The 23,570-nt window shown below is 35.5% G+C and overlaps 1 protein-coding gene across 6 annotated transcripts in view; it reads left to right on the forward strand.

Annotated features, from left to right (window-relative positions):
* The window catches only part of Psi (P-element somatic inhibitor), a 122,783-nt gene that overhangs the window by 77,575 nt on the left and 21,638 nt on the right, over positions 1 to 23,570 (forward strand). For 5 of the 6 annotated variants that reach the window (XM_069820310.1, XM_069820312.1, XM_069820313.1 and 2 more), the window contains 4 exons: positions 1,345 to 1,478; positions 3,296 to 3,469; positions 11,300 to 11,477; positions 20,650 to 20,793. In XM_069820310.1, coding sequence (XP_069676411.1) covers positions 1,345 to 1,478; positions 3,296 to 3,469; positions 11,300 to 11,477; positions 20,650 to 20,750 — 587 coding nt within the window. In that variant the 3' untranslated portion in view covers positions 20,751 to 20,793. The remainder of the gene's footprint in view (positions 1 to 1,344; positions 1,479 to 3,295; positions 3,470 to 11,299; positions 11,478 to 20,649; positions 20,794 to 23,570) is intronic. The other variant, XM_069820316.1, reaches the window with a different exon arrangement.

Here is a 23,570-nt window from a genome sequence, read left to right on the forward strand (position 1 = left end):
GTTACTTACATGGAACTTCGCCTCATTGCTGATTACACAAAATACCTTCTCCACTACTGCTGATACAGAGGTGCATACAAACTGAAATGAAACTTGGGAGTTTTTCGTGTTGCTATGGAGGCACATGCGTGAATTACCAGCCTTGTGCAATATGAAATGAAACTTGGCCAGTTAATTTTTTCATTCTGGTACAGTATGTTACATTATCCAATTCATTACAAAATTATGACATTGTGAAACTATAAAGATTTTTTAAAAATCACTGTGTATACAGGGTTTAATAAGACCTACATTACAAAATTGACAATGTTGCAGCACTCACGATCATGAAAGCATTTTTTTTTATTAAATAACCTCACTCCTTCGATGTGTCCTTAAGGAGCTATTGCATTCTAGAATCTAGTAGAACTCCTGACACCTGTTGTAGACAATCCAATGGTGAGAGTCACATAATTGAGTCATCAACACTACAAATGATGTCCCTATTTCATTGCACTAATTACATGTGCGCAACATCGACTGACTGCCTTTTGCTTGTGAGCATGCACACACACACACACACACACACACAAAAGAGAATAATTTTGTGATCTGTTGAAAAGCTTCATCGATCCGGTTAATTAGTTCCTCTCTGGCATCAACGGGAGTGATGTACACAACATTTTTTGACATCCTCCGCACATTTAAAAATGAAGGTCGAAGTCTGGAGAGCGTGGAGGTCATGCAACAGGTCCCCTTATACTATTGCTTCTATGTGACATCTGGTGGGAAACAATCGGCGTAAACATTTGAAAATCAGTGTTAAAATATTTTTTGCACTAGTGTTAAAAGTACTTATACACCACTGTATAATAGTTCATTTCTAACACTTTCACCGTGAAAGCCTAAAAGCATGTATGAAGCAAACATATAAGTTAATTAATGGACTGTGCAGACAGAGTGAGTGAGAGATGTATTGTGAGTAGGAGTTACGAGTCGAGTTCTAGATTCTAAAAAAAGGATTGTGAGGGATGCATCAGAGGACAGAGGTTGCATTATTACAAAATAATGCTTGCAGTGAGTTTCATCACACCTTAGAGTTTGTAACATAGGTCTTGTGACAGTCTATATATAATTTTCTTGTTTTATTTTTATGAGGTGATTTAATAAGGGAGGTTGCAAAGAGATATTTCCACTAAAATTTAAGCAGTTTCTGTTTGATAAAGGAACATACTGCGAGAATTTACTTTATTTTTTTCCTCTCTCCCGGGGATTTACATAGTTATACCTACCAAACGTTTTGTAAAAAAAATTTAAAGATGCCGCATGTTGTGTATACTGTAAACCTTTGTGTAATTTTAACAGGTGCTGGGGGTCAAGTTCAAGTTAATCCTGCAACAGGTCAGCCTGACTACAGCATTCAGTGGGCAGAGTACTATCGTTCTCTCGGCATGCACAGAGAGGCAGAAATGATAGAGCAGCAAGCAAAGGCTAGTAAGGTAAGTATTGATTTGCACTAGGAAAACATAGTGTTCTTAAAGATTGTAACCATTGTCTTCATCAGGTACGGAAGAGAGTTTTAAATTGTAATGTTGCTATAATTATTGATAAAGTATTAGATAATAAGATTCATGTTGGAATACCTTCATCTTTAGCTGAAGAAAAGGTATGTGAAATGAATGCTGCATTTTGGGACCACTACAGCTGACTAAATCCATTTTTGACCAATCTTCAAAACATATTTTTCACTTTTTCTTTAGTATTGAACACCAATTTAAACCACTTGCTCCCCTAATAAAAGATGTAGGTCATCCTATATTATTTGCAGATGACACAAGTATAGTAATTACAGCCAATAACTCCAACACATTCCAATCTTTAACAGAAGAGAGGCAATTCTCCTCAAAATATGTGATTAGTTCTCAGCCAGTAAATTGTAACAAAACTAACAATTCAATTTAAATCCAGCCCAAATTCAACCTCGCAAATTTCAAGCGTAATAATTAACAATAGGTCCATAATAGAAACAACAACCATATTAAAGAAATTACCTCTAAACTAAATATAGTATGTTTTGCTATTAGATCTATGCAAGAGATAGTAAATATCAATACCTTAAAAACTATATCTTTGCATTCTTCCATTCCGTATTGAGTTTCGGAATAATATTTTGGGGAAATTCTACAGATTTAAAAGTATATAATTACTACAAAAAAAAAAGAGTAATTAGAATAATAGTAGGTGTCAAATCTAGGGAATCGTGTAGGACTATTACTACAAATAATGCCCATGGCTTGTCGGTATATTTTTTTCATTAATAAACTTCCTCGTGAAAACTTTGTAATTCAACAGTTCATAGCTAAATACTCGTAAAAAAATGACTCATACTTTATTAGCAAGTCTATCGTGCTATCAAAAAGGAGTGCTTTACATGGCAGTAAAAATGTTTAATAGCCTCCCTATGGATATAAATAAATCTAACTCAAAACATAAGACTATTTAGGGTTAAATTAAAGTAGTACCCGTGGCTAACGAGAAACATTACGGTGCGAATCGGAGTCACGTGGTCTAGTCATGGCCATCTTGACAATCGTCTAATATAAATACATGTTCAAAATTCTAAAAAGCAAAGGAATTGCTATATTAGACTCGTGTTAAATATGCATTTATATATAAACTTGTTCAATATTGGCTATGTTATGACTAAAGGCTGGTTCACAATAGACAAGGAACGGGAACAACGAGAACGAGAATGGAAATGTTAAAATAAATGTATTTAAATGTGAGCACTAATTATTGTGAATGCTCACATTTAAATACATTTATTTTAACATTATTTCCGTTCTCGTTGTCGTTTCTGTTCCCGGTTTATTGTGAACCAGCCTTAAGAATGTGACATCGCACTGTAGTCTGTCTTCTCTTTAGCTACGAGTAGTACCTAATTTCTCATGCCTTCTATTCTGTAGGTGAATTTATGACATTCAACAATGCTTCATGAATATTTCTGTCTTGTATTAAGTATTGATACTAAACCTTTGTGTTGTACTAGTAGACTATAGTGTAAAACTTCTGTATATATTTCAACTAGACTGTGACTCTTAATACTTTATAGTACTATTAAGTTTTTTTTAAATGTCCTATGTTCTAGCCGTGAAGCGATGTATGAATACCATGGAATGTAAATAAATACAATACGATCTAAACCACTTCATACATCAATCGACGTTGCTAAACACAACACTACATGTGGGCTCTGAATAACAGTAGATATTGAATAGATGTAAAATAATTGGTAATTGGCTGATGTCTATTTCAGGGTCTACAACCTCAGCAAGCTGCCCAACCCGCGCCTCAGCAGCCAGGGCCACAGCCTGGTGCAGCAACACAAAATGGGCAACCGGACTACAGTGCCCAGTGGGCAGAATATTACCGCTCCATTGGGAAAGTTAAAGAGGCAGAAGCAATTGAAGCACAGATGAAAGCTGGGAAGGTAAGTGAACCTTATGCATAAGAAATGCAATGATTAGTTAATCATTTGTGTCAGTCTTGATAACCTAGTGTTAATTTGATTCAGCTCTTTGAAGACCTGCAAGATAAGGACTGAAAGCAAGTAGTCATAAGAAGATAGACTAAGATTTCAACTTTTGGGTTGGTAAATCAGCTGTAATTGTGTGTCTTACAGAATAACTTTTCCTTTGATTCGAAAATAACCTTAATTATGCAAAATAGTCTTACAGTCTTATGACATAGTATTTTAACTAGAGATAAAATGTACAGGCATTTAAAAAGGCAGAGAAACGGCACTTAAAATATGTAATGTAGGCAGTAAAAAAAAAGACATTTCTGTTTTTAAACAGCAATATTACAGTAGAACCTCTATTATCTGTGGTAATGAAGGGGATGGACTGAATGGTTAATCGAAAAAATCTGATAATGCGTACCATAAAATATTTTCGTAAATTTAATGAGTAATATCTACACTTTCGTAAATTCGTCCATAGTCTTGTAATTACCAGGCTAGGTAGTGGCTGAGAAGTACACTAATTTAAGTCTGGTTGTCAACGATGGGTTTTCTAATGATTGTCTGTAAAAATATATGAACAGTGGAGATCTCGTGTTGTAGATTTACATACTTTATACACTCCTACCTCGTATTCTGATGCGAGATGAGCCACAGTTTCTCTTTTCCCAGACCACTCAATTGTTTACACTTTTCTTTGATACCACAACAAGATTTCTTTTGACACCCATAGAAGACATTTTGTATAGAAGTTATACAGTACGACAATTTGAACAGTAGATCATACTGAGTAAGGGTGAAGGCTTGTAATAGCACTGTCAAGAAAAAATAACGTGTTAATACAATGTACAGTACTTCGTATATTTCTGCAGAAAAAAAAGCGAGAGAAAGACAGATAATCCACCTATCGGTTAATAGAGTGACGGATAATTGGGGTTCTACTGTATTTGCAAAGGAAAATCACAAAAAATAGTAGACTCACCTTTTAAAGCTGTTTATCATTTGCTGCACATAACTAAAAGATCACCAACACTTAGATTTTATTTTGTCAGATAATACAGTGTACAGGTGTTAGTGCTGCTTAAAAGTGAGGTCTAATTGGGCAGAATAGACACCCGTTCGGACACCTGACGAATTGTGGGACAGAGTTCTAGATGCATGGGAAGAGTGACCCTGAATGTAGACCAATTTCATAAATTGTGAGTTCGATGCCATTCAGAATGAGGGCAATTGTTGACTCAGGTGGTTTATGGATGAGATACTAGTCCCTATCACAGGCCTTTTCAGTTTATGTACTTGTTTTTTTACTTGTTTATTTATATTTGATGTGCTTCGATTTTTTAGGAAGTGGAACAACTGTTATTTTTGTTTATACAGGCCAGGTGATGGCAGTAATATTTTTACAAGACAGGGCATAACGAAGTTTATTAAGAAATTCCATTTAATATTTAAAATTAATCAATTAAAAACTAAAGTAAGTAACCTATGTAAAAATAATTTTTTGGTTCTACAAAATAACCAGTTGCAAAACCTATGGTTCGTAAAGCAAACCTGTTACCCTACACCACACATACCTCGCAAGGGTGACTACATTGTAGATGGGTGAACAAACATCACATTAATGCCTTCAAGTGCAGTTCGTTTACACATTGTGAACTGCACAGTAGAATCTTGCAGTTATAATTCCCAAGAGTTGGCCCATTCTTTTTGCTGCAAAGTGTACTGTTCACATTATGATTTACGATATAAAAAGTGCTTCTATTATTAGAAATTGGAATATCTGATATATGCCAGTAATTAAGTAATCTTCCATACGCCCAGAGCGAGTCAAATCTAAGTTAATGGTATTCTTACTGAGCCATTAGGTTGCTTTTTCACAAGCAGCATGTTTGGGTTTCCTGGTTAGTTCTCTAAACTTGACACAGAACACAATACGTGGGTTTTCCTTGTGAATTGTTTGCACTAAGCTGCCAACACAATAATTCTGCTGATCTCTGCATTGTCAACGTCCATTGTATTGTATTGTATTTTTTTGTATTGTATTGTATGTGTTTACATTCCATGGTATTTGTACATCGCTTCACAGCTAGAATATGGAACATGTCAAAAAGAGTTAATAGTACTATAAAGTCTTAATTATAGTCACAGTCTAGTTGAAATATATATAGAAGAGTTTTACAATATTGTCTACTAGTACAACACAAAGGTTTAGTATCAGTACTTGATACAAGACAGAAATATTCATGAAGCATTGTTGAATGTCATAAATTCACCTACAGAATAGAAGGTGTGAGAAATAGGTCTTCTTTAATTCGGCCCTATGTTTTGAGTTCGATTTTTTATATCCATAGGGAGGCTATTAAAAATTTTTACTGCCTGTAATGCACTCCTTTTTGATAGCATGATAGACTTGCTGATGGAGTATGAAAGTAATTTTTTTTTTACCGTATTTATGCTATGAACTGTTAATTAGTTACAAAGTTTTCAGGATTACGTACGAGAAGTTGTCTGAATTGTATTGAGGAAGATATATTTGTAACCATAGTTACATGGAAGTTACGTTAAATAGAAATTGATTAAATTTCTTCAAGTTACAATTCAATGTGGCTAGCATTCGTCTGCAATAAATATCTAGGTTACATATCAATATAAAAATCAGCTTCAGTAAGAATTGATAATGTTAATGATGCCATATTTTTTATGTTAACATTCATTTCTTTTCTGTGTGTGCTATAGGATTTTTTCTTCTTGTCGGCCCGGGTAGCGTAGTCGGTAGAGCGCTTGCCTTCTGTGCTCGAGTTTGCGGGTTCGATCCCGGCCCAAGTTGATGGGATTTAAGTGTGCGACGCTGATTTAACCTCGGCAGTTGAGAGCTTTGTTAAATAATCCATAATTAATTTTTTCTTCTTGTCTAGCAAAAATGATTTTCTTTCTTCCCCGTCCCCATGCTAATCATACTAATCATTATAAAACTAAAATCAGTATGCAACTTTTAACAGGTAGCACTTTCCAAACACGGGTTTCTACTGCTGCTTATAATAATTGAATGATTTTAATTACTGTATTTGTAAATGTACACTTCTGTTGCTATATTGAACTATCACTTAAAACAGCCACTCACAATTGGATAAAGACTGAAGTCAGTGCTAGCAATATGAGCAATAAATTTACAATGAAGCTCACAGAGCACAAAAATTCTACTTTTTATTTGTTGATGCAGTATGTTAACAAATGATCTAGCATAATGTAACATAATTGCTAACTGCCGGTTATATAAGATTTTTTTTTTTTTTATAACTTGCTGATAAACTTTATTGTAGCTTATGTTAATTTAGAATTTTCGTTACAATGGCATTTGTGTTATTGTCGTCTTTCAATGGCATGGGGATTATTTGTTCTGCATCATTTTCCCCCTAGCTTCCCATCAATGTTGTCACTTATGAATCCAGAGCACTTTTCCACATGGTCTTTATTTTGCACCGCTCTTTTGTCTCTGCAGATGATGCACCTATCAGATGGAGCACAGTTTATTCTGTACAGGTGTTCAGCCAGGAAATTGTGACCAGTTTCCATGATCAGTGGCATTTGTTGTTGTTTCAATGCCTTGCATCTAGCAATGAAGCCATTAGCATTCGTGGTTTCCAATACTTCTGGTCTACAGTGTCTTCTGCAGATGTGTATTGCAGGTCTTCAAGTGGCTCTTGTTCATCTCCTCTTGATGTTGCACAGGGGACACAATGGTGAATTTAGAATTTGTAGTTCATATAAGTGGCTTGCCAAGGAATCGTGTCCTGTAAGGGTCCTGAAGGCAATAACTGCAGTTTTGCGTGGTGCTTGTGGGATTACTTCTGGTTTCAAGATTAGGGTGTTCCATTTTTTGTTTCCTCAATATGAAGGTGTGAAAATTTAGAAGTGATCAGGCGCTTTACTGAAGTCATTGGCAGATTTGTCGTGTTCATTTGTTGTATTGTTGTGCCTTTCTTGGTAAAGGTAAAGGTAAGTGTTCACTACATCGTATCGCACTCCTCGTACGAATCGCACGCAATGGATATTTTAAGTGCAGTGCGTTCACTGTAACGGCTTCACCTCATCGGATTCCCCTATCAGCTGTTTAAAACATGACGTCGTACGATATTGACATTGCTGAAAATAGAGGAGTTGAGGTTTGGTCTATTAATTACGTCTGTTAGCGAATAAGAATTTGTAATTGCTTCATGCGTCTTAATTGAAGAGGAAGAAACGAAAGAAATATTGGTTACATAATATATTTGCAAGAAACGACTCGCAATTTGCTACACGCGAAATAAGTTTTCTGTCTGCCATTTTGGCATGACACTGAACATGCACAACATAATAGTAACAGTTGACCAATTAAAATTGATGTATTAAAGAAGGCCATGATTGCATGCATCGGAAAAGTTGCCCATCCGAGAAACGTGGACGGATTTGCCAAGAGGCGATGCGTCCAATATGATGTAGTGAACGTTGTTACATAACAATTACAGCAAAGATAGTCTTTTTCCAATCCTTGCAATTCGTCTGATGCGTGCGATACGATGTAGTGAACGCTTAGCTTAAGGGTATCTGCCAGTTTGTTGTCCTCGATCCCACAGTATACCGGGACCCACTGTATGTGAATTGTTTTGTTAAGATTTTGAAGTTGAACTCATATGTTGTAGCAGTCCTTTATTTTCTCTGATTTTTTGTGGTGCTTGAGCATTTTGCTTGAATTGCGGCTTTGGAATCTGAGAGGATTATTGCTTTGTTGTACTTGTTAATTGGGAGATTCATTAATTGCTGTAGAGCTATGTGTATTGCCATTATTTCTCCGTCATAGTTTGTGGTGTTAAGACCTGTTGCTTGATAAAATGAGAATAGTGAACATAAGACTTCAGCTCCAGTTCGGTGGTCTTTAGAAGATCCGTCTGTAAAAATATGTAACCATTCTTTTGGGGGATATTTTGTTTTTATTGTTTCGAGGGCTAGAGCTTTCATTATATCTGTGGATGCTTCTGATTTATTTACTTCTTCTGTTAGCTGTAAAGAGTAGTTGAGCTGTTTAAAATCTAGTGGGTTTTCTATTTTAAACGCATGTTGGGTCCGATAAGTATAGTATCAATCAAATAGTGTAAGTTTCTTACAGTCAATTACTTAACAATATTACATACATTGAACCTTTATGTTATTACATGAAGTAGTATTTAAAAGTTGTAAGTATTGTTAACTCACGACTTCAAAATTTATATCCTTTCTTAATTTTCTATTAAAAAATTCTTTCACATTACCCCTTTACAGGGCTTTAATTTCATACATCCATAAACAGCAGCATGAGTGACCTATATACTGTAGCATTTTTTCATCATTTTGGGAACTGCAACCGCATAAACTTGAAGATTGTTATGCCTTCTTTCTTCGTTTTGTACACTCATCAGTAATACAGTGTTATCAGTCTATTCCAAGATTTCATGGTATCATCTTCCTGCTACATGTATTTTAATATATTGCTCAGATTGCCTATTATAACAGTTTTTAATTTTTAACGATTGTGTTTAACTGGAATATCTTAAGTGTTCATTTTATGTTACTATGTTCTTTTAATGTGACCTGAAGATGCCAAATTATTGGTGAAAACGTTTGTCATAACTTTTAAATATTACTTCATGTAATAACATAAAGGTTCAATGTATGTACTGTTATTGCAAGTTATCTTGAACCTTACATCCCCTAAGTCTGCCTTTCGAACTGCTCGGTACTGCATGTACTCATCAACGTATCGGCACGGCAAGGATGCCCCTCCCTCAGGTAACGTGACTCTTTTCAGAAAACGTTGGTTCTTCCACTTTACGGCTCTCTACTGTAAAAGAACTTGGTTCACTACAGACATCATCATCTCATGACACTCTGGTTTTGAGAGGAGAACATGGTTTCGTAGCAGGTTTTAATTAACTGTAATGAGTAAGTATTTAAATATAATCGTGTGTACACTCCTCCCCTCTCATCCGGTCTGGGGATAGGCAATGGCGGAGTTACTACAGCTATTTCTATAAATGATATAGGCCTACATGACACACCTACAGCTGATACGTACATATTCTTATAACAATATTTTACAGGCTTATTATTTGAATTTACATTAATTTACAATTATACACAATCCATATTCCTATCATTGCTGCCACCATCGTCGTCTTCATCGCTTGGTCCAAAATTAATTATTATTTCGTCAATGGCATCATCCATTCGGAATTATCTTCTTAATCGTAGGTACTACTTTCTGAACAAGATAGAATTCTTCGATTTTATCCCGAATGACATGTTGATTGAAGTCGTCCACTTCAACTTTACAAAAGTCCTAATTCTGGAATAAAATAATATGTTTTGTAGAACTATAACAAAATAATAACTTACAACAGTAATTCATTATGTCGCTCCCAATACACACACTATTGTACATAACTATTATAGCAATAATTTCTAAACATTACATACCTATTCTTTCCTGGAGTAGTGTGAGGTTCATTCGGTTGTAATTCAATATTATTCTTAACTCTCTTCATGGAACTAATACTTTTGCCAGAGTATTTAGCCGCTCTCTCATATTCCTTATCAAGAGGTTCCAACAAACATTTGTTTAATTTTTCTTCCTCGCAACACTTAATTACATTTGCGATAATTTCTCTTTCTCCGCTGTGGATAACAACGTTACCTTTTCTCAGCGGTGGTGTGATTTCACCATAATTACTACCCTGTGGTTGCTGCTCCATGTTAACACTACTGGTACGCAGTGAAGGAAATAGTACTATGTTTCTTGGCAAGAGATTATGATGCGGAGCATGCGCAAACAACTCAGTTGGCTCCACCCACGTTACGCACTTCCTTCCCTCGGCCCCTCTGACCTCGCTCAGGAAGTTCAAGATAACTTGCAATAACAGTAATATTGTTAAGTAATTGACTGTAGGAAACTTACACTAATGGGTGTTCAGTTCAAAGTGTGTCATGGCTATCTGTATGCCGTCTTGTGGCTAGCTGATGAGCCTAGAGAATTCAATCTTCCTACACTTCTGCAGAGGTGTATTACCTAGGAGGCAGAGAAGTTGCCTAGCAAGTACGGCGTTCATTCTGAAGAGTATGTACCGATACGTACGGTAACGCTGGTAGTGGCAGGAATGTGAACTGTTTGGAAATACGTACTGTCGGGATATGGGGAGAGGGTTAAGACGATTACTTACGTATTTGTTGACATTAACTTCGACGGTCAACATGGACACGGAGCATTTGATTTGTGTTGTGGAATGTTACCGTACGCAACCGATGATAACAAACACCCTGCGTACGACTTGCCGTCGCAAAACACAGTTCGAAAGAAGTTATGGTAGCACACAGACCGTACAGACTGCCATCTGTTGCTACGACGTTCAAGTTATACCGTACACGTTCTCAAGTTCAGATTGAACGCCTTGAATAATAGGCAACTTCTCTGACATTTAAGCTGAAACTCGCTTCAAATCGGTAATCCAACAACAGTGACGTCATGACACACTTTGAAATGAACACCCAGTATTTGATAGTGGGCTTTCTCTTATTTGGAGTTTCTCTCTGTTGGGTATTTTCAGACTGGATTTTAAGTGAGATACTTTTTCTAGGAAGCATTTGTTAAATTGAAAATATTAACAAAATATACGTATATTGATGGAGACGAATTAATTTCGTAATTTTTTAATCTGTTGTAATGACGTTTGTGTGGCAGGGAAAGGAGGGACATGAAAACCAATGATATGACGCTAAGACTATATTTTGTAGACTGGTCAGCCTGGTGGAGGAGCTCCAGGTGGTCCTCAGCAGCAGCCACAACAGCAACAGCAGCAACCAGGTGGGGCGCCGCAGCAGCCTGGACAGGGTGCACCCCAGCAACAACCTCCTTATGGACAACCATATGGCTACCAAGCAGCAGCTGCTGGGTATTATGGAGGTGCCCCAGGTACATTCTGGATGTGGTGAACTTTGGAATGATAAATTTCAGACACTCATTGCGCTTTGGTTAGAATGAAGATGTTTGTGGGAGGATGATGTTGTTTTCAGAAGTACTCTACAAATGTGTGAATATATGTATAGATACAAATATTAGTTATTTGTTGTATTTGAATGTTCCCCCTCTCCTCCTTTTCCATTTTGCTGTTTTAGTGCAAGGCTAATATTTTTCATTTCCTTTACATTACCTATAATGTTACATACTTTTACAGTAATTTGATAATGGAAATTGTAAAAACTGTATAGGTTTGTCTTTAAAATACTCCTAAGTTTGTAAAACCATGTACAGTTAACTCTTTACAAATCTTGGCTATTAATTCTTCGTATCTTTGAAGTCATTTGGCTATACTGCTTCGACAAAATTGCATTGAGAAATAGAAATATTTCTGTATGTAATTCATAATTTCTCTCAGGAAATCCTGTTTCCCGCCATATGAAGTGTTCAGTTTCATTTATCAGTTCATTCTACAAAATATCATAAAGAAAACATTTTGATATTAAAGATCACCATTGTGTGCTGTAAAAAAATCACTAAAACTTGCGTTGATGTACATCATGCCTGGTTAACCCAATGGACTCATATTTTAATTCCCTGCACTTGGACTGTACTTGCATTTGATGTCCAGTTTGCAGATGAGTTTGCAGTGTGGTGTAGAAATATTGGTAGAAAAAATAACTACGCAAGTTTTTTTATGGAAAATTTATCATGAATTATGCCGAAAGTATGTGCTTACTGATTAAGATGTCTTACTAAGATATTCTGGTGCAGTAAATATCATGTGAGCACAGCTTGTCAAATGATGCGATTGGGTTAAATTGATTTGGCACGATAGAAAAATTCCTCTCAGTAATGTTTATGAGAAATTGCTTTCCATAAATATGCAGGCAGCTTATTGCAATACTGATGTAGGTTTTAATAAGTCTACAGAAAGTATCTTGTCTCAGAGTTGCCAAATTTAAAGTTTCACGTAAGTTTTTAAAGAATATAACCTAAATCATTTACGTACATGAAGGTGGAAATTTTCTATTTTATGACTGTCCACACGCTCAGTATCATTATGTAAACATGGCCTTGGCATGAAGGTTTATTAATGATCAAGTTTTCCTCAACTCTGACAGAAGGTAAACAATGCTATCAGACACTCCCCACAACAGAAAAAATTTTGTTCCATCCCTTCCTTACCTTGAACTAATGTCACGTTCCAATTAATCTTTTTCAGCAGTGTTATTCTTATTTAATACTAAAGAACTGTTTGTGTTTGTACCCTCTTTTTCACAATCATTTTCTATGTTTCTGTGAATTTTTCGTCAACTCATTTCACACTGTACATCAATTTCTGGAAACTGAATGCACGACTTTGGTTTTTAACACTCAAAAGTTGGAACCTCCAATTCATATTGATGAATTTCTTTCTTGAAACTCCCGTAACAATATTGGAAACTAATTTTTACCTCAGTTTCGCCACTGCTTCCCTTACAACTTTTTTCCACAGATCAACACTATCTTTCTTCCATTTTCCCAGTTTAGATGAGCATTTTTTCCCCTTCTGTTGTAAAGAAAGCATAGCATTGTTTTCACAGTTTGTGGAGAGTTAGTTTCCATCAAGGTTACTTTAAAACTTAAGATGAGTCATAATCTTCATTTCTAAAATCATTGGAGCATACTACAGAAGTCTTCGAAGGAATGAAGTCATTCTTGCTTGTTGGGGAAACAATTAGCATATTTTTTCGTTCCTTTGTTCCATTCATTTTCTGCACCCAAAAACATAACACATGGTCATTTAAAAAGCAATTGTATCATATTGCAGGCAACAAATACACTGAGATAGTCGACCTGGGTAGCATAGTCGGTATAGCACTGACCTTCTGTGCTCGAGGTTACAGGTTCGATCCCGGTCCAGATTGATGGCATTTAAATGTGCTTAAATGCGACAGGCTTATGTCAGTAGATTTACTGGCATGTAAAAGAATTCCTGAGGGACAAAATCCCGGCACACTGGCGACACTGATATAACCTCGCAGTTGCGAGTGTCGTTAAATAAACTTTTTTTTTATATATATACTGAGATCATTGTCGCAGTTAGCTGAGCATGCAGTTGGGATGCAGTGATATCACAACCACAATGGAGAAAATATTCAGAGGATGATTTCTTGATAATAAATTTATTTTGCAGTTATTTAGAAGACAAGAATTTTAAAATTAAACATACACGATTTTTAATTGGAGGGGACCACTAAGAATTAACATTGAAACAAAGAACAGTGATCTAGTTTCTATATATTTATGTACATTATCATAAGAATTTTATTATTATTTGAACCTAAAACACAAGACATAATTATTATAGACACATTAGCCACTCTCTTCTAAATTTCTAACCAATGACATTTTGTTTTCACCATGATTAAAGATACTGTATTTACAACACACACTACCATAGCAACTATTCTTTAGATTATAATATTATTGCATTTGTCGATTAATTGCTACTATTCATGGGCCATCTGTTGTCAGTTCAGACATCTTTTTTTTTTTCACTTGCTGCTGAATAATTCGAGAGAAGTGTATATTGGAGTAAATGAAATTTTCAAACGGGTATTATTGTTGAGATTTATATATTGACATTCTCTCCAACATCAATGTTGCAAATAGAGGTACAAGATAAAAAAAACTGCACAAATATTTAAAAGCCTGAAAATTCCTCCGAACACTGCCTAAAATCTACCATATTCAGTGGCAAACCATTGAAGTTGATATCACTGCACATGAGTTTGAGAATAACTGAATTCTAAATTAAACATATTCTAACATTGGAACCCCCTGCAACTGGTTATTTAACCCCCTAAATGAGACTAGCTAAATCGCATTTCCACGCTCGAAAATGGTAGATAATCCCATTTTATCAAAATGTTTAGGCCTATTTTGAAGATAAAATTTACGAATATACAAGAATTGTTCTTTTATTAGTATTGAACACCCTTAGAGGTGACTGAATTTTCATTAATTTTTGTGACACACAACAAAAATATTCAAATAGGTTAATGTAAACCAGGCTTTCAAATTTCTTATCTGTGCAAACCCCCCCCCCCCTCCCCTCACACAAAAAAAATACTTTTCGACTCCGTGCTGGAACTTAATAATAGTAATAAAAACTTACATGAATGACTAGTTCAAACTGTTAGGTGCCTTAATAACGATGTGTTTAAGTTAAAATATTTGTACACGTTGAGGTATGAGAGTTTCGATTTGCTCTGTATACCGCTCCTACCCAAGTCTTCACTTGTTCTAACATGGACATGTACTATTTATGAGTGCCTGTTCTAAAAGTGGAATGGGTTATGAAACATTACAACTATAATTTGTATTGGAAGATTTAGGTAAGTTTTGGCTTGTTTGAAAATTACGAAAAGGGATTATGAAAATTTTATTCACATAAACCTCGAAAGTATTACTCCTTTTCACCATGTCTTACCTATATAAAAGGGCTTTTCGTCCATGGGAGAATGGAACATTATATACATGAATTATCTGTTATTTTAAATCTGTTTGTTTTTCTGTGTTTCCAATGTGGATCCACATATAGATGTGCTTAAATGCGACAGGCTCATGTCAGTAGATTTACTGGCATGTAAAAGAACTCCTGCGGGACAAAATTCCGGCACATCCGGCGACGCTGATATAACCTCTGCAGTTGCGAGCGTCGTTAAATAAAACATAACATAGCATCCACATATGGACACACTTATGAAAAATAAAATAGATCTAACATAAAAAAAAATTGTACTTTGGACAGTAGCTTTTAGTAGTGTTCGAATGATTGTGTGCTTGTAATATGTCCTTCCCCCCCCCCCCCCTCAGAAAATTTTTTATTTCTTTTGTATGCGTTACGTTATTTTTATTTTGTAACCTCCTTTTTATGGCACTGAAGTTGTCGACCCCCCCCCCCCCCCCAGTTTAAAAAAACCCTTCAAAAGACGTACTTCGGTAAATAAACAGAAGGCATAAGCTAAATTGAGAGGATGAGTAGTGTGTATAATACTGTCATATAGTATAGGATATTTTATATCGTTATCTTGATGTTAATTTAATTCTCTTTCTGTCCACTTTGTGTTCATAAATTTTCAAATAACTGCATACAGTACACACCTGTGGAGTAACGGTTAGCGTGTCTAGCCGCGAAACCAATGGCCCGGGTTCGATTCCCGGTCGGGACAAGTTACCTGGTTGAGGTTTTTTCTGGGGTTTTCCCTCTACCCAATATCAGCAAATGTTGGGTAACTTTCGGTGCTGGACCCTGGACTCATTTCACTGGCATTATCACCTTCATCTCATTCAGACGCTAAATAACCTAAGATGTTGATAAAGCGTCGTAAAATAACCTACTAAAATAAAATAAACTGCATACAAGAAAGCCCTTTATAACAAAAGGACTTCTTTGCTAAAAGGAATTTGCATGTATTGATGTTTTGAATGGACTTGTTGTTTGTCAGTGACAATTATTTGCCTGGTTGCTTGCTAGGAGCTGAAACATGATAGGCTTCCTGGTTTCTACTGGGCATAAAGCAAAGTCGTGGGATCTTCACAGATGAAGTTAAATACTGGCATCATCTGCAGCCCATTTCCTTCCACATTTTGTTGAAAACATTTCTTTTTACATTGAATTTAGTGAGAGTAAAGTTGTGTAGTTTGTAAAGTGACTTATAGGACAGAATTCTTTACCCTATTAAGAGACGAGATTGCTGACTAAATGTTAGGTGTAGAGGATTGTGTCCTATTATTTTTAATTATTAGGGTGTCATTGATTGAAATTGAATAATTATATGCAATAGAAAATTATTCACTAACTTCAGTTATTATCAATATCCATTTAAGATGAAGCTACTGTTTAAAGGACAATTTGTATGGTGTTGTGAAACATATGACAAGTCAACGCTTTCAAATCTTAGCAAGAATTGTAAAGGTATATCTGTATGGATAGGTATAACTTGTTTATTCAGAAAAGAGATAATGGTACAAAGTCGTCCAATTCTGCAAAATTGCACATGTAATCTACATACGAGAGATTCACTTGCATTAAATGACTTTGATTTTAAAATAGTGGTTTTCAAACTACTATAAATGTAATAATTTATATCTTACAAGGAAACTGTTAATGAGGCAATGTCGAAATCTCCCTTCAATCTGCACACTTTTTAGTAGGTTATTTTACGACGGTTTATCAACATCTTAGGTTATTTAGTGTCTGAATGAGATGAAAGGGATAATGCTGGTGAAATGAGTCCGGGATCCAGCACCGAAAATTATCCAGCATTTGCTCATATTGGGTTGAGGGAAAACCCCGGAAAAAAAACCTCAACCAGGTAACTTGTCCCGACCGGGAATCGAATCCGGGCCACCTGGTTTCGCTGCCAGATGCTCTAACAGTTACTCCACAGGTGTGGACTCTCTGCACACTTTCTTACATCTCCACTGCATATATGTACAAATACAAAAAATGAAAGAAAAAAAAATTAGCTCATGCAAACTGTAAGCTTGCAAAGTAAAGCTTAATTCAAAATTATCGAAGAATTGAATAGACACTTCACTTTGGTGTGCTTTGCTGACAAAGTGAGTTGAGTGCATAAACTTATCTTACATGTCACATGACTGGATGGATGTTTACGATGATTGAAAATCAATTTCTCTCTATGATTATGCACTGTTGTTTATCGATTTAACATTCATACTAAGTTTTCACACCTTACTAACTGTTACTATGAGTAACTTTATTTTTTATATTTGTCTATTGGCTGTTTCGTAATTTGAGGAAAGTTGTCGACATAACCCCATTAACAGTTAACTTTGTCATATATTTATAGAATGCTACTGATCCTGGAGTAGCTGGGTAGCTCAGTTGGTAGAGCAACTGACTACAGATTGATAGGTCCCAGGTTCAATACTGAGTGATGGCGATGTTTTTATTTTTGCCAAAACTTCCAGAATAGCCATGGGGTTCACTCAGTCTCCTGTCAAATTGAGTACTGGATCTTTCTCAGGCATAAAAGGTGATCAGAGCAAGGTGCACTTCATTCTAGTGCTGAGCTCAACCTCCATGCCTTTCATGATTGCTTTACCTACTGTTGATAGGGTAGATATGTACAAAAGCTATAGTTAGAATTATATCGATATATTTTGTATAATTTCATTCACAACAATCTGATTTATCAGTGCGGAACAGTTTCAAATTCTAGCTGTAATACATTTCACATGTACTGAAGGGCTGAAAGAAATGGTTTTCGGAAAAGTTTTTCAAGAAATAACTCAAATCTATAAATTTTATATTTTAATAGTACGTAACATTCTGGTCTCGTTAAAAGAAATTCTGTCTTTTCAAACAATCTTTGTACTAGGCAAAGCCCAACTCACGAGCAGAATCTTTTGTCATTAGTATGAGTTGAGCATGTATCGCACTTAGCACTGCAAGGGTGAGTTTGAAAGTGCTAGTACACTTTGTGTAATATATTTTGTCAAGTGGATTTACACGTTTATCAGCTTCCGGAGTAATATTTAATGCACATGTGAACACTACATCAGAATGAAAATTAGAGGAAAATTAAAATCTAATGCAGAATAGACTTTTATTACCATGACAGGAAGACCGAAGCAAACTGATGCCAGTTGGCTGAAGCATTGTCATTTTCTCTTTGCTGAAGTGCATTGCTGTTAGGGTGGCATCCAGCCATATAGATATATCTTCTCAATGATAGTTACCGTTGTTTTGGTACACTTTCTGTAGATGGCCGGAGTTGTTACATGACATACATGGCAACACAGCATGCAGCAAGTAAGTACACATGGGTAGGCTTCTGTCATGCATAACTATTTCTCAAGACTGGTGGTTATATTATAGGAATGGAGTTGACTTTGTATGTATAGTACCTGTGTTATAGTACAGTATAAGAACACAAAACAAAATACCGTATTTACCCGCGTAATAGACACACTTTTTTTTTATATAAAAAAAAAACTAGGTTGCGTCCTTTATACGAGAAAAAAATTTTAGTGGGGGGGGGGGGGGAAAATGTATTAAAGGTGTGCCAGCTTGAATGCTGAAATAATCGATAGAATACATATTGATATATGGGCTGCGACTAATTTATATATCGATTGCGTTGCACTTCCGATGATCGATAGTGTTAGCAGCAGTTGTATATACAGATGATAACTTATAACAAAGAATACAAGGGACAGTAAGACAAGACACTTTATTATTATTAACACTAGCTTTTCCTCATTCACTGGTACCATGCATTATTGTTTAAAAACTTGAATTTAAACATAAGCAGTACATCCACTCTTACGACTTTCGATATTATTAAAATGATCTTTGTTTAAAACGAGATGCGTCTATTATGGGGGGAATTTTTTTATATTTTAACACGAAAAATTAGGATGCGTCCGTTACGGGAGTAAATACTGTATGTTTAGCACATTTGTCTGAAATCTTCTGTACTGTCCAAAGTCCTCCCCACTTGCACAAACTGCCCACTCTTACACATTGAAGTTTTAGTTTGTTTATGGCAGTGATGACTGGACGAACATCACCAGCAATCAGAACGATGATCTGTGCTGTTATGTGTTTATGTTGATATTCATCTATTGGTCTTTTTGTATGTATTTGTTGGTTTTCACACTGTTATTAAAATGAGCTGCAAGATAAAATTTTTGCATTATTCCCATTTGTATAAGAACTAGTAATTTTACAATATTTAGAAATAATGGTATAACATAAATATTATAGCAAATCCTTGTACAAAAAACATTACTTCCTCTTTCTACCTAATTTTGCAGCCTCTTGCTGCCATATAACTTTTTTACTCAAGGTGTTCTACCACTGATCAGAACTCCTGTCGTAAAGGATATAATGTTTCAGAACATAATAATAATAATAATAATAATAATGGCTTTATTTAACCTGGCAGCGTTAAGGTCGTAAGGCCTTCTTACACTCAACCAGGAATAAACTAGCTTACACAGTTGAACATAAAACTGGATCGGAATTAAGTAATTACATACTGATACAATTTAGGTACACAATGAGATCAAAAGAGGTAGTTACATAAAATTTACCTCGTAAAATAAAAATAAACATAGCGAAATACATATTAATGTTGTTAGAATCAAATACGAATCACATAAAAACAGAAGCCGATAATTCAATAAACACATTAGTATATATATTAGTATTAGATTACAATTAAGTAGGATTTAGATAATTGAACCAGAAACCGACAATTGAATAAAATGTACACAGAAATAATAAAAAAAATCAACACAGTGGGATACATATTTGCGTTAAGTGATAAATAAACACGATTTAGATAATAAAAATAAGAAACAAAAAAAAAAAAAATACAGTGGAACACATTCCATTAAATATTTGCAACGTGTTAGGTCTGGCAACTCATAAGATATTTTTCTAATTTACATTTAAAGGAAATTAAAGTTAGGCAGCCCTTGACTTCAGGCAGCAGAGAATTCCAGTGACGAGAAGTAGCAACAGTGAAAGACGAAGAATAAAGAGATGATGTGTGCAGTGGTATTTCTAGCGTGTTATCATATTGTGACCGAGTATTTAAGTTATGATACTGAGAAAGACTGTGGAATCGGACAGATAAGTAAGAGGGAGTAGAGGTGTGCAAAATTTGGTATAAGAGAGAAAGGGAATGTAACTTTCTCCTCTCATTTAACCTGAGCCACGATAATTTATCGAAAGAAGGCGAAATTTGATCGTAGTAGCAGACATTCTTTTCTGTCTTGCATTCACTAACAGCTGTTTATTCCAGAGTGCTTAAACATGACCATCTCTTTATGTCCTCCTCTGATTGGTACACAGTGCTAATTCTTATGGAATTGCTTCAAAATCGGCAGTATTTGGTTCATCAATTTTATTGCGATTGTTAGGAGCCATGACGAAAATCATTAACTGATGTTCATCCCACAATTAGAGCCATACACAAACTGAAGTTCAACTTTGGGTAGTTCTGGGCTGTAAGGCTTTCCACTTCTGCCTTCAGAAAGTGTCTGTAGGTGGAAGTTTCATGTCTGCAGAATAACGAAATTTGATTAACTTGTTTTCTAGGTGGGCCACAACCGCCACAGCAACCAGGCCAGCAACAGCCGTACAACTATCCAAGCTATGGAGGGTATGGAGGCCAGCCTGGTGGACCAGACAATCAGTGAATGGCCAGCCTGTCTTAGATGAGCTGATAATAGGATAGTAGCCGTAAGTAATAAAAATTACAAAGAGTTCTAGCTGTTAACGGTCATAGAGTAGCAAGATCGAGGATGGTGTCGGGTACATTAACTTCATGACTGAATTGGTGTGGTAATGGAGCCAGTGACGTTGTGGTGTTTCATAGAGTTGTCAATATTTATGATGTACAGTTCTAAATTTGTGTCGTAAATCTGTTGGTAGCTGTGTGACCATTTAATGGTTAACATAAAACCACTCCATGCAAACATTCCGTTTCTAGTTAGTATTATAATGGTAACACCATGATACACAAATAATACGAAAATGGAGTCAAAATTTTTATTTCTGACGAATGTTTTGTCGACCATTTATTTACATCCAGCTTCCTTTCCAAGTGTTAAATTTTGTGTGCAAATTTTTATTTGTTTGTACCACGTTGATATCTTTATGTTGTGTAGTTTTTTCAAAACTAAGTATATTATGATTGTTCTGGAATCTACGTGTATAGGGAGCTGACATGACAAATTTCATTTGAGATGAGTCAAGGGGAGCGTAGTTTGCTGCCTTATTTATGAATGTGATCTGTAGTCATTTTGAAAGAATTAACCTATTTTCCTTTGTAATACCTTATTAACCCCATCTCAAAATATTCTGTAGAAATGGAAAACTGGGATGTAGTGAATTGAATATTTGAAATGTTTCTTGTTATGTGATAACCAGTAGTTCAAACTTAACACTTAATATGGCTTTTGTTTCTTTTTCGTGATTTCTTGTAAGCTCTCAGCGGTAATGTGTTCCACATGATATTTGATAAATGGTAGGGAAGTGATGCATTTCATGTTTCATTTAGTATGAATATAAAGCCTATAATACGTTAGAAATTATTTTCTTAGTAGTAAGAATTGAGACATCCCTTTGACATCCAGCAATTTCTCTGTGCAAGTGGTAACTATGTCACTGTGAAAATATGGTGCAGACACATTTTAAGTGTCAGACATAAAAGTACATAAACATTTTTAAGAAATGGTAGTATGTACCAAATCAAACTGAATGGATCCATTTGTGCAGTGTGTTTTCTTGGTGATGTTACAAATTTCAGGGATGATAGAAGCGCAAAAGCATCAATTTGAGAAATTCAGAAATTCCTCAGTTGAGAGTTAGGATGCCTATTAAAGTGGAATAAGAAAACTTAAATATTTAATATATAATTACATTATCATCAAGTTTCGAAGACTACATTTACAACAGTTCAAAGTGACATTCCCCAGCTTCGATGCAAGTATGATAACCATGCAACAATAAGCTCTGTCACATCCGATCTCATATTTCTGTAGTTATTCTAATAGTGTCATAGGGTACTAGGATTTTTGCCAGGAGGTCCTTTTCATTCTCTACAGGTGTCTTGTAGGTACAGTGAAACCTCATTTATGGACATTGAAGGGACGTAACAATCTGTCCGTATCTGGGAGGTGTCCTTTATTGGGAAGGAGGCTCTCCAGTCTAACAGTAAATTTATAATATATGCATTATGTATCACTTCACGCTTTAAATGAAATATGTTACTGTAGTTTAATTCTAAATACAGTATACTGTACTACAGTAAATTCTTTGCAACTTTGAACTACAGTAGATAAAACTGAAAAAAGGAAAATACAGTACTGTGCCATGCAATTTTATTCTAGGTCTACAGTTATGCAGTACTGTAATTTACAGTTTTCAACTTAGCCTTTAAATTCAGGTGCCATGTCTCTCGAAACAGAATAACTGATAGAAGTGAAGAGAATAATCCTACTAACCCCATCATGTGTCAAATACAATTTCACGATCGCGGAAACCTTGGACCTATCAGACCGGTTAAATTTTATGACTTTGTTTATCCACCTGCTCCCAACTAACAAGGGTTAGCTAGTGGTAGCCTACAAGATCCTTATGTTATGTTTCATGTTAAGGAATTTCTGTACAGTTCTCAAAATTAAATTTTCCATTATTGTAACACATTAGATCTTGAATTCCAAATAGTCCGCAGTTAGGAGGTAAAGCAAGCTTTAGGACTGTGAAACAGCTGTCCGTGTCTGTGAGTTTCCGTAAACGAGAGTTTAATTTATTATTATTATTATTATTATTATTATTATTATTATTATTATTATTATTATTATTATTATTATTTCTATATTATTTCAGTTGGGACATACAAATCTGTCCGTATATGAGGAGTGTCCGTATCATGGGGGTGTCCGTAAGGAGAGGTTTCACAATACTTTTTGCGCAAATCCAAAAGATAAAAATCAAATGGGGTCAGATCAGGCAAACGATCTAGCAAAGAAATGTACCTCCTTTTCCTATCCAGTTTTTAAGAAATGTCTGATTAAGGTATTCACGAGCATCATATGCAAAAGATTTGGGGCCCCATCATGTTGAACCCAGATACATTGTTGCAATAACATGGGAAGTTTGTCTCTCAAAAACACAGTGTATACTGCTGCTGTTACATGAAGTAGAAGAAGACACGGCCTATTGTCATTGACTGTGCCTGTACACATGTTTACTGCAAAGCTTTATTTGATGGCTCCTTACATGTGTAGTGCAGGAATTCACATTGGCCCATACATTACTGCTCCGACTATTAAGCATCCCATCTCTAGAGAAAGAGGCTTCATCAGTGAAAAACACATATGCAGGAAAGAGAGGATTGACCACTGCAGTAACCATTGACTGGCATTAAGTACAAAAATAAATCAGTTTTAACCTTCTCCTGAAAACTTGCCCTTTTGGAGAAGTCACCTTCTTGCACGCGCACATTCAAATAC

The sequence above is a fragment of the Periplaneta americana genome, chromosome 3, assembly GCF_040183065.1.
Source record: "Periplaneta americana isolate PAMFEO1 chromosome 3, P.americana_PAMFEO1_priV1, whole genome shotgun sequence".
Lineage (NCBI taxonomy): Eukaryota > Metazoa > Arthropoda > Insecta > Blattodea > Blattidae > Periplaneta > Periplaneta americana.